Genomic DNA, 14,264 nt, shown 5'->3' on the forward strand with positions numbered 1-14,264 from the left:
CAAGACACGGGAACGAGTAATAAGTAACAGCGCTATAAAAAATTCTCCAAAAAGTGAAAAGGAAAAAACATTTGGTGACGTAACTATTTAGCGCTGTAGAGTTAGTTAGGTTCTGTTACATGGCCACGACTGAGATGGCGTTCTTCAGTGTACACAATATTATTATTTTGTTGAAAGAATGGTCGAAAATTAAACAGGCATGCATAAAATAATACTAATAAATGAGCTATGGGAGAGGCGCGATCTTATAGTTCGCAATGATAGCGCGCTCGCCGCTAGCCCATATGACGCTCGTATCTCCGCCCTGGTGGCGGAATCGGTGCCAGCATTGGGGACGCTCGTGTCGCGTCCTCTACAATGCCAGGCCAGTCTCTGCGATGGCTGCCAGCAGGGGCGACTCTTTCGCCTGTTTCTCAAGGCTGCAGTGGCCGTCGAAGTCACCCAGGAACAGATCGAACACGGCGACCGGGGTGTCGCCCATGCGGCTGGCGTAGGAACGGCGCATGCGCAAAGCCAGCTCGGCAGGACCGGCGAACAGGGCGAGCTGCACGGGGGATAATGATGCGTGTTGACAGCGGAACATACGGAACATGACACGTGCATCCCTGTCGCAAGTTTCTAGCCCACCATCGCAGTGGTCGGAGCACAAAGGCTGCTAAGCGGTATGCCGCTGTAATCGGCCCTGGCAATTGCTGCTTCAGCGGCTGTTTATATTTCTCTAGCTGCTCACCAGGCCTGCCGCTGCGGGAGTTAAATTAGCAGCATCAGATGCAAAAAGCAGCAAAGCGAATAACATGCCGGGCGCGCCGGTTGGAATGGGCAATACATAGCAATCACCGACGACAGCAGGCGCTATTTTTGTCTGCGAAGCACTGGAAAAAGCCGCGCTCGGGTCTAATGGGTTTTATCGCCTCCGGCTTCAGCCTCCATTGTTGAAGCTACGCGCAAGACAACAAAATGCACCCGTGACGTCATGTGAATATCGGTTTCGCCTGCATGCCATCGTTAAGGTGGATACACAGGACGGACCATTGGCCCGCGGGCCACCGTGGACCAGGCGTCGTGCGACGTCTTACTTGTGAGGCGCTCTGTGAGGTTCACGCCAACCCGCGATGTCGGTGAACAGAGCGTGGCGAAGGACCATGACATGCCTAATTCGGTTATTGCAACCTGCGAATGCGAAGGTTGTCGGAGTGGCGACAAGCGGATTAAGCATCGGAAGAGGCGTGGACCTCACGGAGCGAAAGTGGAAGGTTACGTGACGTTTCGCCCGGGCGCCATTGGTCCGTCGTGTGAATCCACCTATAGCGTTGTACCTTTTATGCGCAGTACCGGCATGTATTTAGAACCAGCGGTGTTGGAGGTGACATTTCATGAAGCTGTAACCCATGAAAAATTGGTTGCTGCACCGCTGTTCTTCTGGCCTTGAATTTAGTTTCCGCTTTGCGTATTTGTTGCCACGGAACTATACATTTTCTTTACGCTGTTTTCAGCACGTTTCGTTAAAATTAGATGATGCATCAAGTTTTTGACCGGTACGCATGGTGTCCGAGGTGTACTGACGTACTTACATTAATCCGCCTTGCGGTGTGATTAGTGTTCATTGAAGGGCAGCCTTAATTTGTGCACTTGTGTGTCCACGTAAGATACCTTAGGGAATGGCATGCGGAGGTCGCGGAGCCACGATACCTCCGTTCCGGCGGCGGTGTTGGCCCCGAGGGCGTAGACGCACTCGCCGTCGTCCTCGTCGAAGGCCTTCGTGGGCAGCCGGCAGACGTGGTCGTAGCTCGTCTTGTTGGCCTGCACCGTGGGGCCGTTGAAGAGGCTCGAGGGCAGCGCAGCGTCCAGCAGCCGAGGAGAGTTCAGCGGAAGCGTCGCCTTGAACACGTCGGCGCCCAGCTGCACATCGAGCATGGTTTGGTCTCAACCAGTCGGTCTGTGCCGATCATGGCTGAGCGGTGCAGCATGTGCACCGGGACCAAGCATCACGGACGACATTGGCTATCGCCGACTATACCGGCAAACTTTGTTCCTTCAACCGCGTACAAATATGTTTAAGAAGCCGTCGTAACATGCAACGCGTAATCAATCTTGCACTAAACTTTGTGATGCAGCCAAGCGTTAAGCACGACAATCTTTTTCCCAGGAAAAAAGTCGCATTCACAAGCACGCGTAATAAGCAGGTAATTACAAGAGCGGGTGGTCGTTGTTCAATTGGAGGTGACACTTAAGCTCCGCCTTAAACGGCCACAGAAAGGGGTGTATGAGATTGGCTTTAAAATGTTTGCACTATATCGAGTACAGGCCACCGAGCGTTCATAAAGCGTAATTTACGATACATTTTTAAAAATTCCCGCTTTTGCACCTCGCTGCGACGCGCGGTGGTGGGCTTTTGCGCGAAAACCTGGCAGACGACGTCACGCCTTGCAAATGACGTCAGCAGCCGGGGGTTATGATTGGGTGACAGCGCCAAATCCTTTCAGACGTCACGCGCTACCGCGGCCGCGGCCACTCCGCGCGCTCCACAGCCTGCGGAGGTAGGGGAGGGGCCGAGTGAGTGGGGCCGGCGGAGGAGCGCCGCCGTTTTGGCGTGCGAGAGGAGAGGGAAAGGCGCGAAGACCCGGAAGTTCAAATTTTGTCTGCATACAACTCAGCCTCCACAAAACGCATTAAAATAATTCTTGCTGGGGGATAATTATGAACCGTCGTCTTTTAACATTCCAGGCATATCGCACCTTTATTGAGACCCCCTTTCCGGGTCTCCTTAAGGGTATGACGCGATATCCTTAGTGGGTTAATGCCCACATATGCAGAATTGGTCATTCTCTGCTTAACATTCATAGATGGCGGCCAGCCCTAATACCACTACCAGCGCAGTGGCGCAGCGGTTAAGCGATGCGCCACTGCACTGGCAGGTGGCTGTTTATAGCCACAGGCATGGATTGTGCGACTCACGTTGCTTTCACCGAAAAATCTTCTTCTTCTTCTTCTTCTCAAGTAATTGGCGCGACGCTCCTCCGAACATACCCGAGTTACTACCCGACGTTAGCCGAGTAACTCGGGTAATCTCGGGGGTAGCTCGGGTTGTTTCTCAACGGCACAAGAACGAAAGAATGTACCGTCTTTGTCAAAAGCAAGCAGGCTATACCCGGTTTCATTCTCAGTTGTATAGCGGAACACTTCTCGCACCCATCAAACTATAAATCACTGTGAGGTAAGGAGAACCACTTTCCAATGGCTTTTGGCTTTTAGGGAAACCGTGGGGGCTCCACTATATGAGGGGGAAAAAAACCATGCGTCCTGGTTACTTTTGCCAAAGACTGTACGTACGTGCGGTGACAAGATTCTTGGTGTTGGTGAGCGTATGAGTGCTTACCGCTAAGAGACGCCGAGAGTGGTTGATTGGTAATCTGGTGACTTGGGTAAGTGGTACCACGGTGTATATAGATCATACCTCATTGCCGTAGGAAGTTTCCCGTATTAATAACCCGGCTAGAAATAGTCTGATTCAATGGGTGTGGCTGCCAACACCAATGCATGCACTCCACCCTTCACGTTGGGTGGCGTGTAGTTCACGTGGCTGCGTACCGCTATTGAGTAGGCGACCTTGGCTGCCTCGACTGGGTTGGAGGTCTCCTTGAGGACGTGCTTCCGGATGGCGTGGTACGAGGCGGCCGCGAACTCTCGTCTTCCGGTGCAGTCCAGGATTCCCTGTGCACGGAGGAGGGCGAAGAAGTTCGGGTCCAAAGTGTTATGGGGAATATCCTCCCTGTGGGGAGTAGATTTCAATGAAGGGAGTAATTTATCAGCAACACATCGAACGTAGCGCAGTCATTAGGCTGCAGAGGAAGGCTACGCAGCTTTCTCAGAAGCTTTGCAGTACGAGAGTTCCTCCCGGCCCGCCACTGAGCCTAGGCCGCAGGTATAGCAGCCCTTGGTTGGTAGGTAAGGTGTGGGCACGTTGAAAAGTAACGCGAGAACACGATCTAGAGCAGACAACTTTTTGTTGCGTAAGCTTTTAAGTCTGTCAACGTTGACAAGCACTTCCTTCGCTATGAGCAAGAAGGTGCTCGAATTCTGCTACATCAAACGAGGAAAAAGCACACCTGCGCGTTTTGCGCACTGCCCTGAACTCAGTGACACCTGCCGAGTTCGCACATGAGGTGCTTGTTTTGCTCTGCGAAGTCACTCCTGTGTCGCAGCCTTAAACCTCTTCCACACGGCTGTTGCTTCTACAGTGCTGCCGCGCAAAGTAGGTTGCATGAAAGCTGCAGCCTCACCGCGCAGTGTGCTGCCACGCATAACAGGGGGCCAGCCGCTTTCCCTCCATCACCTACCTTTGCAATGCTTCTCCACCTTCTGGGCACCAGGTTATTTTCTTTTATATTACGAGTTGCTTCTCTACAAATACGTAGTTGCCGCGGCAGGTCTCGGTCCTGTCGCCTTCTGTCCCGCGGTTAATAATTGCACATGGCGCCCACCTTCCGACGCAGCATGTGCGTGGTGACGACGAGGTGGTCCAGGTAGCGCATGACGTTGACGAGCCAGAACTTGCGCACCAGCTCGAGCACGGGCGGCACCGTGAGCAGCACGGCGATCTTGTTCCGGTAGAGCTCCTCGATGAGCGCCCGGAAGAAGGTGGGCGTGAACGCCTGGTCGCACGAGTCTCCCGGACGGTCCCAGTGGATGTTCACACCCTGGGGGAGCGGAACGGTGCAGAGGGGTGTGCATGAGGCGTCCGGGTTACGGAGGCCCGAACAAGGTCTGAGGTATTGAGAGGGCGAAATTCGTTTACAATGCCACTAGCACCCGCCTCGCCTTCGGGAGGTGGTGGTGGTTTCGACTCTCACTGCCGCCGAGTACCCACCGGCCGAAACGGTGGCCCTGGGGTAGAACATCCGCCTTGCATTCTGGAGGTGCTGGGTTCGATCCCCATTTCACAGTGCCGCCCGGTACCCACCGGTTTTCTAATCGGTACAAGATATCTCCTGATCTGGTGCTCGGCTTTCCTGGGGTTAAATACTTGGGAAGAGGGTCTTAGACCAAACAGTTGTGTTGAGCCAGTAATTATTCCGACGTCAAACAACCCCAAGTCCGGCCCGTGCGGTAAAGCCCACTTGTGACCCTCCCGCTGGATGCAATGGCATTTCGAAGGGGGCACCACCCTGCCAGCCTTTCATCCTTCTTCCTCCGCGAGAGGAGCGGCAGCGCACTCACGTCGTACAGGTCTCCGCGGCTGGCCACCAGGTGCTTGACGACGCCGTCGCGCACCTCGTGTCGCTGCAGCATGCGCACGAACGAGGGTGAATCCCTGCGCGAGCCGCCGATGGTCACGTGCATGCGTATCTTCTGGCCGCGATGCCTGCGCCCCAGGTTGAGGGCCGCCATCTGGGCGAGGGCGTCGGTGTCCAGGGCGTGGCGCTTCCCCTCCAGGCTCCCCGTGCTGGTCACGTACAGGGCGTAGTAGATGAACTCGGAGCAGTACGCGGTGGGCAGCCGCTGCAGCACGTACGTGCGCTTCACCGAGAAGTACCTGCGCGGGGAGAGGGGCGGCCGCCGATGGATGAGTCTTCATCGCCATGAGCAAGGCGAATAACCCTTATAAAAACGTTGTCCACGCCTGGAGCATGTGACACTACGGGAAAAAGGAGATCTTATGATGGGGAAGCAAATGTGGAAAACTATAGGCTTTCCATATGGTATGTATGTGATAGGAAGTGTGTGTGAATTTCGACTTTCGCACGAGTTGTACCCTATGATACGAGTATACACCGTCTGTTCCAGATGGTCCCCTTGTGAGACATACGGAAACATAAGCAGTTATATGGGATTCATCTAATGGAACTTTCAGTGTTGAAGGACGCGGAGATTTCCCAGCAAGACTCTTGACTTCTTGGAGTTCAATAGCAGAAATAATCGGGTGGTCACATGCCGACCTATAAGACCACGATTTCAGGAGCCGAGGTACTAACAGCTTTCATTCTAAAGATTGGATCGTTGGCATGCGGCCAATCGGCAGAGAGTTAGTTCCCTACACCGCCGACTCCATCGAAACATAGAGGAAACAACACACAATGAAGCTGACGTTAAGCACGTTAGTGCATAGTCCTTTAAATAGTTAGTCTGGGTCCAGCCAAGCCGCGCAATCATGAATTTGTTGAAGCATTTCGAACAGTATGCGCCAACACTTCATCACACGCTGGATGCGACAGCAGTTTCATAGCGTGACAGTGCGCAGGGTAGCAGCTGTAAAATGCATCGTCTAATAAAACTACCGCGCTTTTCCCTCTGCCCAGGGATCATGAAGATGTCCGGTAAACTCTGGCGATCAGAAGAGTGGTAAACCTGAACATAGCGGTCATGGGTGCTCAGCACGTAGCGCCGAGAGGGTCTTTCGCTAGGGTGCCTCGACTGGCCGGGGCAGTTGACAGACACTCAAGCTCTTAGAATCGTCTTTCGCGTTCTCTGGAGTTCTAGTGGTTCTAGCTTTCGCCATGGATGGATGGACGGATGGATACGGCTGAACCCTTTAGATCCGGCGGTGGCTCAAGCCACCTATCCATGTCTTGTGAAATTTTACTCCTGTCTTGCTTTTATCCACCAATCAGATAACCTTCGCTTGGTTACTTCTAACGGTCCGTGGTCGCGCAGCGCCATCGCGCGGGCTTGCCCCGCACCTGCTGTCGAGAACGCAGAGCAGCTTCCGGTACTGAATGGCGCTGCTGTTGGTGTAAGTGCGCTCGCTACTGTCCACTCCACCCGCCATGTCGCCCGGTCCGTAGACGGGCTCCGCGCAGGTCGGGTCACGGTCCGAGGCGTCGTCGTACAGTTGCTCCTGCACAGTGGCCGCCCCGCCAGACATAACGCGCATAAGGTTCCTGCTTGAGCGCGCGCAAGCAGCTCCGGCGCCATCTGGCAGCCTCATGGCTATGTGCGCAAGCGCTGTGGCTCACCGCGGAAGCGAATCCCGGAAGCGGCCACGGACCGCGCTAAGGTAAATCTGTCTGTTGAAGTGCCAGCATATCGAGATCCGTTTCCGCGAGGTACTGCCATTTCAGCAAGTGCAGTTGTCACCATGCTGAAGCAGACACACGCAAATGGCTCCTCGGGGAAACGAACAGCCATAGCCGCCCGTGCTATGGTAAACGTATATATTTTTAGCATAGCGCGTGCCGCTACCGCTTAACGCCTAGCGCGCCGCCACCGCGTGCGCGCTGATTGGTCCCAACGCGGCATGCGGCGCGCTGTGCCTCGATCCAGCAACTGTTGACGAGAACGTGGCACCATCTGGCGCCCTCAAGGTAATCTGCGCGTGTACAGTGACGGCTCGCTGTCCGTGGTAAGTGGTAACGTTAGCGGTAACGTTATGCGAAAAATCTAGTATCCGTTATAATTCGCTTACCGTTGGTGGCAGCACTTTCGTCGTCGGCATCGTGACAGTGGTGGTGGAAGTCGGCTGAGTGGCTGTGCTCTCGGACCTGCGATTGCAAAGACATCCGTGAGATCGAATGAATGACTAAGCTAGTTTGGCGAACTCGGGTTATTTTCTTCGAGGACGAACGCGTCGCTATAATCCAGAAAAATAAATTGGTAGGAGTTTAACGTAGTTAAACCCGAGTAGGCGTGCAAAAGCAAGTGTTCATTCCTCAACTGGAAGGGACACTTAAGCTTCTGTCTAAGAGTATTAAGCGATACCTTTAGTGGGATAATGAACACATGTTCCGAACAGATCATTTTGTACCTAGCATGCATACATGGCGGCGGGTCCCCATACTACTGCCAGCGCAATGGTGCAGCGGTTAGGCGATACACCACAACACCGGCCTGTGGCTGTTTCTATAGCAGACACCGGTAGGGACTGTGCGAGCCATGTTGCTGTTCCAGGCCAACGTCTCGCGCAGCTGGCGCGACACTTCTCCGTACTTATCCGAGCTTGCCCGAGATATTACCCGGGTAACTCGGGCAGTAGCTCGGATTCCTGGGCAATGGCACAAGATCGTACAGTGAAAGCAGAAGGCACGTACCTGGTGGCGCTTGCGGTGGACACCGGGGTGGTGGTGGTGGTGGGCTTCGCGCGCTGTGGGGTGGTCCTGTACAGTGTCTGTCCGAGGCGGTATGTGATGAACAGCAGGCTGCACGGTGCCAGCAGCAGGACGACCAGCACCGCGCACTTGGCCGACAGCCTCAGGCAGCTGCAGCCGGCGCTCCTTAGTCGCCCCGCACGAAAGTCGCTGCTCTGCGGGTGCAAAGAGGTTTCGCGCACTTAAGAGATAAAATGGGGGTGATGTTCCCTCGGGTCGACTCTGCAACGAGTGACTCCGTCTGCTAGTCTGATACGCTCTGCGCCCTGGCTAAAAGGCTCATCCAGTCGCTCGACGGAATGAACTGTTAATTTTTGACTTTTTGCTCTTTCTTCATAACGTACATAAGTTTCGTAAATGCCATTAAACCCGTTTGTTTCCGTTTTCCCGAACTTCAAGCTTCCATCTTTCCTCTGCCCATGCTACCAAATGGAGCACGGGTTCGAGATAGCCTGTGCGCCACGACAGCGTTGTGTTGCCAGTCAGCGCTTGTCCTATGTGTTCGTCCACGTTTCCGTTTTACTAAAGCTAATTTTTTTAAACATGATCTTCGCAGCGTAATACTATACAGGCACACTGTGTTGAGGGTGTGGCGTAGAAATCTTCAATATGAAAATATGCTCCAGCTCGACGGTTTCATGTAGTCGGGGACGCATGGTATGGGATCAAACGAAGACGAGCAGATGTCGAAGCACAGCCTTGAACAAGGAAGACTGGGAGGCCAGTTGGCCAGACCTAATATTTGAACGAAGAACGTATAACGTTGTAACAACACATCGCAACTGCGGTTTTCTGCGTGATTCTTTACGCACTTGGCCCCAGATTTTACCTCTAACCTTGTCTTGTTTCCTTTCATCCTATGGTAGAGTCATGCTTACAACGTCGCTCTCAAAGCTGTGGCCCTGGTCGTAGTCCAGGTAGTCCTCGACAGCCTGCATGGAACCCCTGACGGCCGATGGAGGAGGCGGTGGGGCCGGACGCCCGGCAGCTGGAGGCATGGCTGGAGGTGGTCCTGCGGCTGAATCCATGTCGCATCCAGTTCGGACTTATTACAATCATCGTCATCACTGCCACTGTTACTGCCACTGCCACTGTTAAACCAGTTGAGGCCAAGAGGCGGCGCGGGCAAGGCACGTGTTTATTTGTCCTTTTCTAGACCTCTGTAACTTACGTTACTACCATCAGTCGTATTACGTCCAGTGTAGACGAGGCACTTTTCCTCTAACCTCCAGATATATACCTGGCTTGCGCCAACCGCGGTCGCGAAGTCCCTGCAAGTTCCCTGACCTCACCTGCCCGCCTGAGTCTAGGAAGACTCTGGCTATGTTTCCCTGCCTTTGCAATCCATTCTTTCGCTCTATGACATACCATCGGTTTTCTGTTGCCGTCTGATATTTGTCTTGCCCAAGCCTCCTGCGGACCTCAGCCAAGATACTGAGAAGAGCTTATCCTCTAGTCCACGTTTTCCTCTTCCTATCCCTCAGCGCGCAAGTTACACAGAAGTTCATGTTCAAGAAACAAAAAAATCCCAAGTATGAGTATTGCAGACTTTGGCAGGGAAAAAACTATGGAGCCTCATAAGTCACCCTAGGAATGGAATTCGATAGCATTAGATTTCACATTTCTCGCAGCTTCTTTTGCACCTTTGCTTTAGTTTCTTTGCATTTGTCGGTCCCTCAACCGTCATATTCTTACTGGTGGCTTCAGCAGCAGGTATCCGCTATGTCGCGTTGGTGCCAATTTTTGCAAACATAAGATTTCTTTTCTGATTTCTGATTTCAATATTTTTGTACCGCAATGTTATCTTGGTGTGTTATCTAGAAAGAAGGCAGCTCACAACCCAATGGGCATGCTGTGATGACTGCCCAAGGCCACGTGACATATCTCGACCAGTCATTAATTTAATTGCCAATTATCATTGAGGGCAAGTTGCTCACAGTACGGTGTCCAGGTCGTCACCTGCCACGATGGGCTCTCTGTGATGTCGTCACAAGGTCAAGTGACCTCTCGCGACCAATCAGCGGATTTTGTGAGCTCGGATGGTGGATTTTGTTCCTGAAATGAACTGTAACGCTATCTCAGTAATAAAGAACCCGACGTGCGCTCCGTACCTGTAGCGACTGTGGTGGCACCGCTGGCCATATCGGCGTAGCCCTGCACCTCTTCGGCCAGGTTAGCTGCCCGCTTCGTGTGTGGGCTGGCGGGGCCCTTGGCAGCACGCCGGTTGGCTGCGACCGCCGTGGGTTGGCCGCTGGCACGGCCGGCTCCGTCCGCCTTAGGTGGCGCAGCTGTCGCCTCGTTCAAAGGGTGTGGGTTCTCCACCGGCGTCACGGAGAACGGGCTCTGGTAGATAACGACGGTATGTCGGTTCCTCGGTCGGTCGAATTAGTCAGTGAGCGAGCCAATCAACCAGATAGTCGACCCATTGACAGAAAGATTGATTCATCGAATGATTACTGAATTAATCGTTCGACAACAGACTGCGAATAAGGACTCTAATAAATCAATAAATTTTTAATCTCTAAATAATTGCTGGTTAATTCAATCAATTTTGCGAATAACTCATTTCTTGCATCACATTCTATCTGGCGCTTAACGAATAAGTCATTTTTGAGCGCGATTTTATGAAGTGCAACTTTCACTCCGACCAATGAGCTTGAGGAAAACAGGCGGCGTTCGTACGCAAAAGCTCACTTGAGCACAGCACCTTCGAATCCCCGTGCCTGTCTATCTTTGGCCACTCCTCCTTTACCGCTGACTGGGGGCACATCGCTGCGAACAGTGGGAGACCGTTCCTCAACTCTCGTTTCATTTCGCTGTTATCACCGGGTGTCACTTACAGCGGCGTGCAGATATCCGAATCGCCTGAGAAGTTTCTCAATAACAATACATGCAGGCGTAATTGTCGGCATTATTTACTTCCACTCTTTCAGAGCCAGTGACACTTAACCTGAACCACGAAAGCGTGAATATACAGAAATAATTGAGAACACCAGAGAATTGAGCGTTTAAAGCGCGGCATCCCACAGCAAGCAAAAGATGAACAAGGGACGGGAGGCAAGCATCAGTCCCCCTACCAGTGCTTCGATAAAAGGACCTTTGTCGAGACTACTGAGGTCTTTCCTCGCACAAAGACGTCTCCTTCGATTTGCCTACGCATTGGCCATAGGACCGGGGCTTACCTTCTGTCCCTTGCTTATTGTGTGCCATAAAGATTTTCGGATACCGTGTTGTCTGTATACCGTGCAACTCACCGCAAAGGAACTCCACCAGTTGGCGGCCGTTGCTAGCGAGATGCTGTCGCGCATTGTCCGTTCCGGCTTTGTCGCTGGAGCAGTATTGCCTTGCTTTGGCACAGGCGACGCGACTTCGTCCGCCGGCGCTTTCGACGCCGTTTGCTTGGCATCTCTCAGATACTCCGATGGACGCCATCGAACACTAGCAGAAGCAGTCGCGGCACGTCCTTCCTGCTCTGGCTGCCGTTCTGCCTCCGGGGACGCGGACTTTTCGTGATCTCCCGCACGCCCAGTTCTGGTGGCAACGCGGCCGCCAAGGTCTCGCTCCTGGGCTTTGCTTCCCAGGACAATTGGGACCAAGCGGTCATCGTCTGGGACCCCTGACGGGGATACCCCAGACGCCGGTCTTTGGGAAGCCGGCATGGCGCGGCCCCGACCTCCGGATATGTCTTTGGCCCGCGCATCAGAGTCGCCGGGCCTGGCGGTGCACGCTGGCCTGTTGCTGTCTCGAAGGTCTGGGCGCTTCGTGGCATCGTGCGGGAGGTGGTCTAAATCGTCTTCGGAGGAGGTACGGGGTGACGCACCGCGTGCCTCGTTGCCAGCGTCAGCGTCCGGCTCGGCTGCACGCGGCAAGAGCGAAAGCGGCCCGAGTGCTCCGTGTTGAGCGCTGCTTATGCTATAGAGGCTAGAAGTTTTGACTAGTGTCGTGAGCAGGTGCCCGCGCCAGCCGCCGCGCCGAAGCCTGTTTCGATGCTAGCGTAGGTGGCGCTGTTCGCGGCAGGCGAGTTAGGCGAGCAGAGAAGCCGATGCCGCCGCCGCAGCTCCTCGTGTCGCTCGTCGAGTGAAAGCGCGTCTTTCTGGTGCGCTTCCGCTTCGCTAATCTGTGTCTGCATTGTGACCACGATATTGTTTACTGTGTTAATCGAAGCGCATTTCCATCTTTCCAGCATTACCCCAGGAAATCAAGTGCAAGGTTCCACATCCCGTGGACAAGACAAGGAACCTTCATTTCATTTCTGATTTTGCTAACATCGTAAAATATACAAGGAATGCATTTACTTCTAAAGGAGTCCAGATCCTAGGTGGTAATGCATACGTCGGCGTTATCAAAGAAGCGTGGTAGTTTGACAAAGACGCGCTTACATTGAAAGTCATGCCACATTTAACTTTATCCCATTTGCAGCCGAATGCATTTGACAAATTGCGTGTCTACCTTGCCTTCCAGCTGTTAAGTGATGAGGTTATGAAAGGACTTTTTTTTTACAAGGATAAGCTAGACAAAATTTTTCGTGCAACTGAGCCAACAGAACGATTCGTGAAGCTCATGGAACGCTTGATATTTGTCATGACATCAAGGGTGCTCTCCAAAGGGCTTCGCCCAGAGTCAGCAAGTGCGAGCTTTCTAGAAGAATTTCTAACCTTCTTGAATGAATGGGAACGGAATGCCGCTCAGCACGGCGGTGCATTTCTCAGTGCAGGGACGTACTGCCCTCGGACTTAGTGTGACGCTGAAAAGCACACTGTCACTTGTGAATTATGTGACATCATCACTAAAATACAATTATTTCCTGACAGCCAATTTGAGCCAAGACAAATTAAAGAATTTATTTGGAATTGTAAGACAATCATTCGGCTGCAATGACCACCCCTCTCCAGAGCAGTTTTTGCTTATAGTAATAACCTTGCCTTCTACAATAATTGGCAAAGCCGCCAAAGAACGGAAATTCACCAGCTGATGTTGTAATTTCTCTTCTGCAGCCCTGTGATGCAAGGAAAGAAAAGGCGGCACAGATAGCAAGCCAAATTGATGACCTGTTGGACGAGGGAAACCTGGCACATGCTTCAGCAGTGCTGCAAGAGCAGGACAGCATGTTTGACCATAAAGGCTGCGTGGAAAAGAAAAGCAACCGCCGACTCATTTTCTATGCCGTGGCTACGTTGTCAGGAAATCACTGAAAAGATTCCCATGCCCCGCATGTGCATCGGCCTTAGCTATTTATTTTGCCCCTACAGGCTGATAAAAATGAGATCTAGAATGCCTCACTGACGAGGCAGGCTGACCATGGAGGTTTGGTGTACGCTCCAAAGCGCATTGAAGTGCTAGTAACTAAACTAGAAAATGCATTCACTGCCTTTTCCAGCAGAAACGAGCTGCATGCTGGGAGCATGATGTCGTTTTTACATTGTCTACAAGGGCATGAACTCCAAGAAGTCGGCTGCAACGAGCACTCCCGCGCTCTTACAAGGGATGTGATTAAGTGTTATGTTTGACGAGGTTGCATTTTTTTACTAAAGCAATGAGCAAAGATAAGGCGTCCAATCGCGAGAGGCAAAATGAAAACTGCTCAAACTGAGGCGATGCCGGTGAAACTGCATCAGTGAAATGTTCATGTAAATAAACATTGCGTTAATATGTTCTGTTCGCTTATTTATGCGATTACATTAATGTATTCGGGGCTGTAACGACGATCCGTGAATGATGTCTTCCACACGTGAGGCCGTAATTTCGCTCATTCGTTATATACAAGACGCGCTCAATCTCTTGGTTGACGAGCCTTTCTTGTTTCTACGCATGTCGTGTTATGGTCGTTCATTTCCCTTCGTCAGTGTCTTGTTGCGCGCCTTTTCCTTGTTCCTTTTCCCGCGAAAATGTGCTAACCAAAGCATAAACAAGCAAAAATATAAGCGCTCACGGCTTCAACAGTCTGTGCCCACCTGGAGCAGTAGCTTCGAAAGTGGTTTGCTGAGAATATCACTGCTGACCGACGCCGCATGCACCGCAGAACATATGGGCACTCGTATTATATTTTGTGCTTTGGCCAGACGAATATCGCAGCCGTTACAGCGGGATGCGCGCAGCGAAATGCGTTTCCCGGCATTGCTGCCGAGCGCGCGCACAACACACCTGCTAGCTGCAGCGCCATCTGTGAGCCGTCATTGCAAATTA

At 52.5% G+C, this 14,264-nt stretch overlaps 1 protein-coding gene across 1 annotated transcript; it reads right to left on the reverse strand.

The window, feature by feature from the left end:
* Positions 1–202: 202 nt before the first annotated feature.
* On the reverse strand, positions 203–9,109 carry LOC144134473 (uncharacterized). Its single transcript, XM_077667382.1, has 9 exons — positions 8,960–9,109; positions 8,025–8,236; positions 7,403–7,478; positions 6,678–6,835; positions 5,218–5,533; positions 4,482–4,697; positions 3,589–3,711; positions 1,690–1,899; positions 203–544 (listed from the first exon to the last, which is right to left on the reverse strand). The coding sequence occupies exons 1-9, from the start codon at positions 9,107–9,109 to the stop codon at positions 353–355; spliced, it is 1,653 nt and encodes a 550-aa protein (XP_077523508.1). The 3' UTR covers positions 203–352.
* Positions 9,110–14,264: the final 5,155 nt, after the last annotated feature.

The sequence above is a fragment of the Amblyomma americanum genome, chromosome 5 (genome assembly GCF_052857255.1).
Source record: "Amblyomma americanum isolate KBUSLIRL-KWMA chromosome 5, ASM5285725v1, whole genome shotgun sequence".
NCBI classification, from domain to species: domain Eukaryota; kingdom Metazoa; phylum Arthropoda; class Arachnida; order Ixodida; family Ixodidae; genus Amblyomma; species Amblyomma americanum.

Excerpts from the sequence above, each read along its gene's own strand:
- LOC144134473 (XM_077667382.1), bottom strand. The coding sequence starts at position 9,109 with ATGGATTCAGCCGCAGGACCACCTCCAGCCATGCCTCCAGCTGCCGGG. Across the intron at positions 8,237-8,959 it reads ACAGCTTTGAGAGCGACGTT|AGCAGCGACTTTCGTGCGGG; the intron begins GTAAGCATGACT and ends TTGCACCCGCAG. Across the intron at positions 7,479-8,024 it reads TCCACCGCAAGCGCCACCAG|GTCCGAGAGCACAGCCACTC; the intron begins GTACGTGCCTTC and ends TTGCAATCGCAG.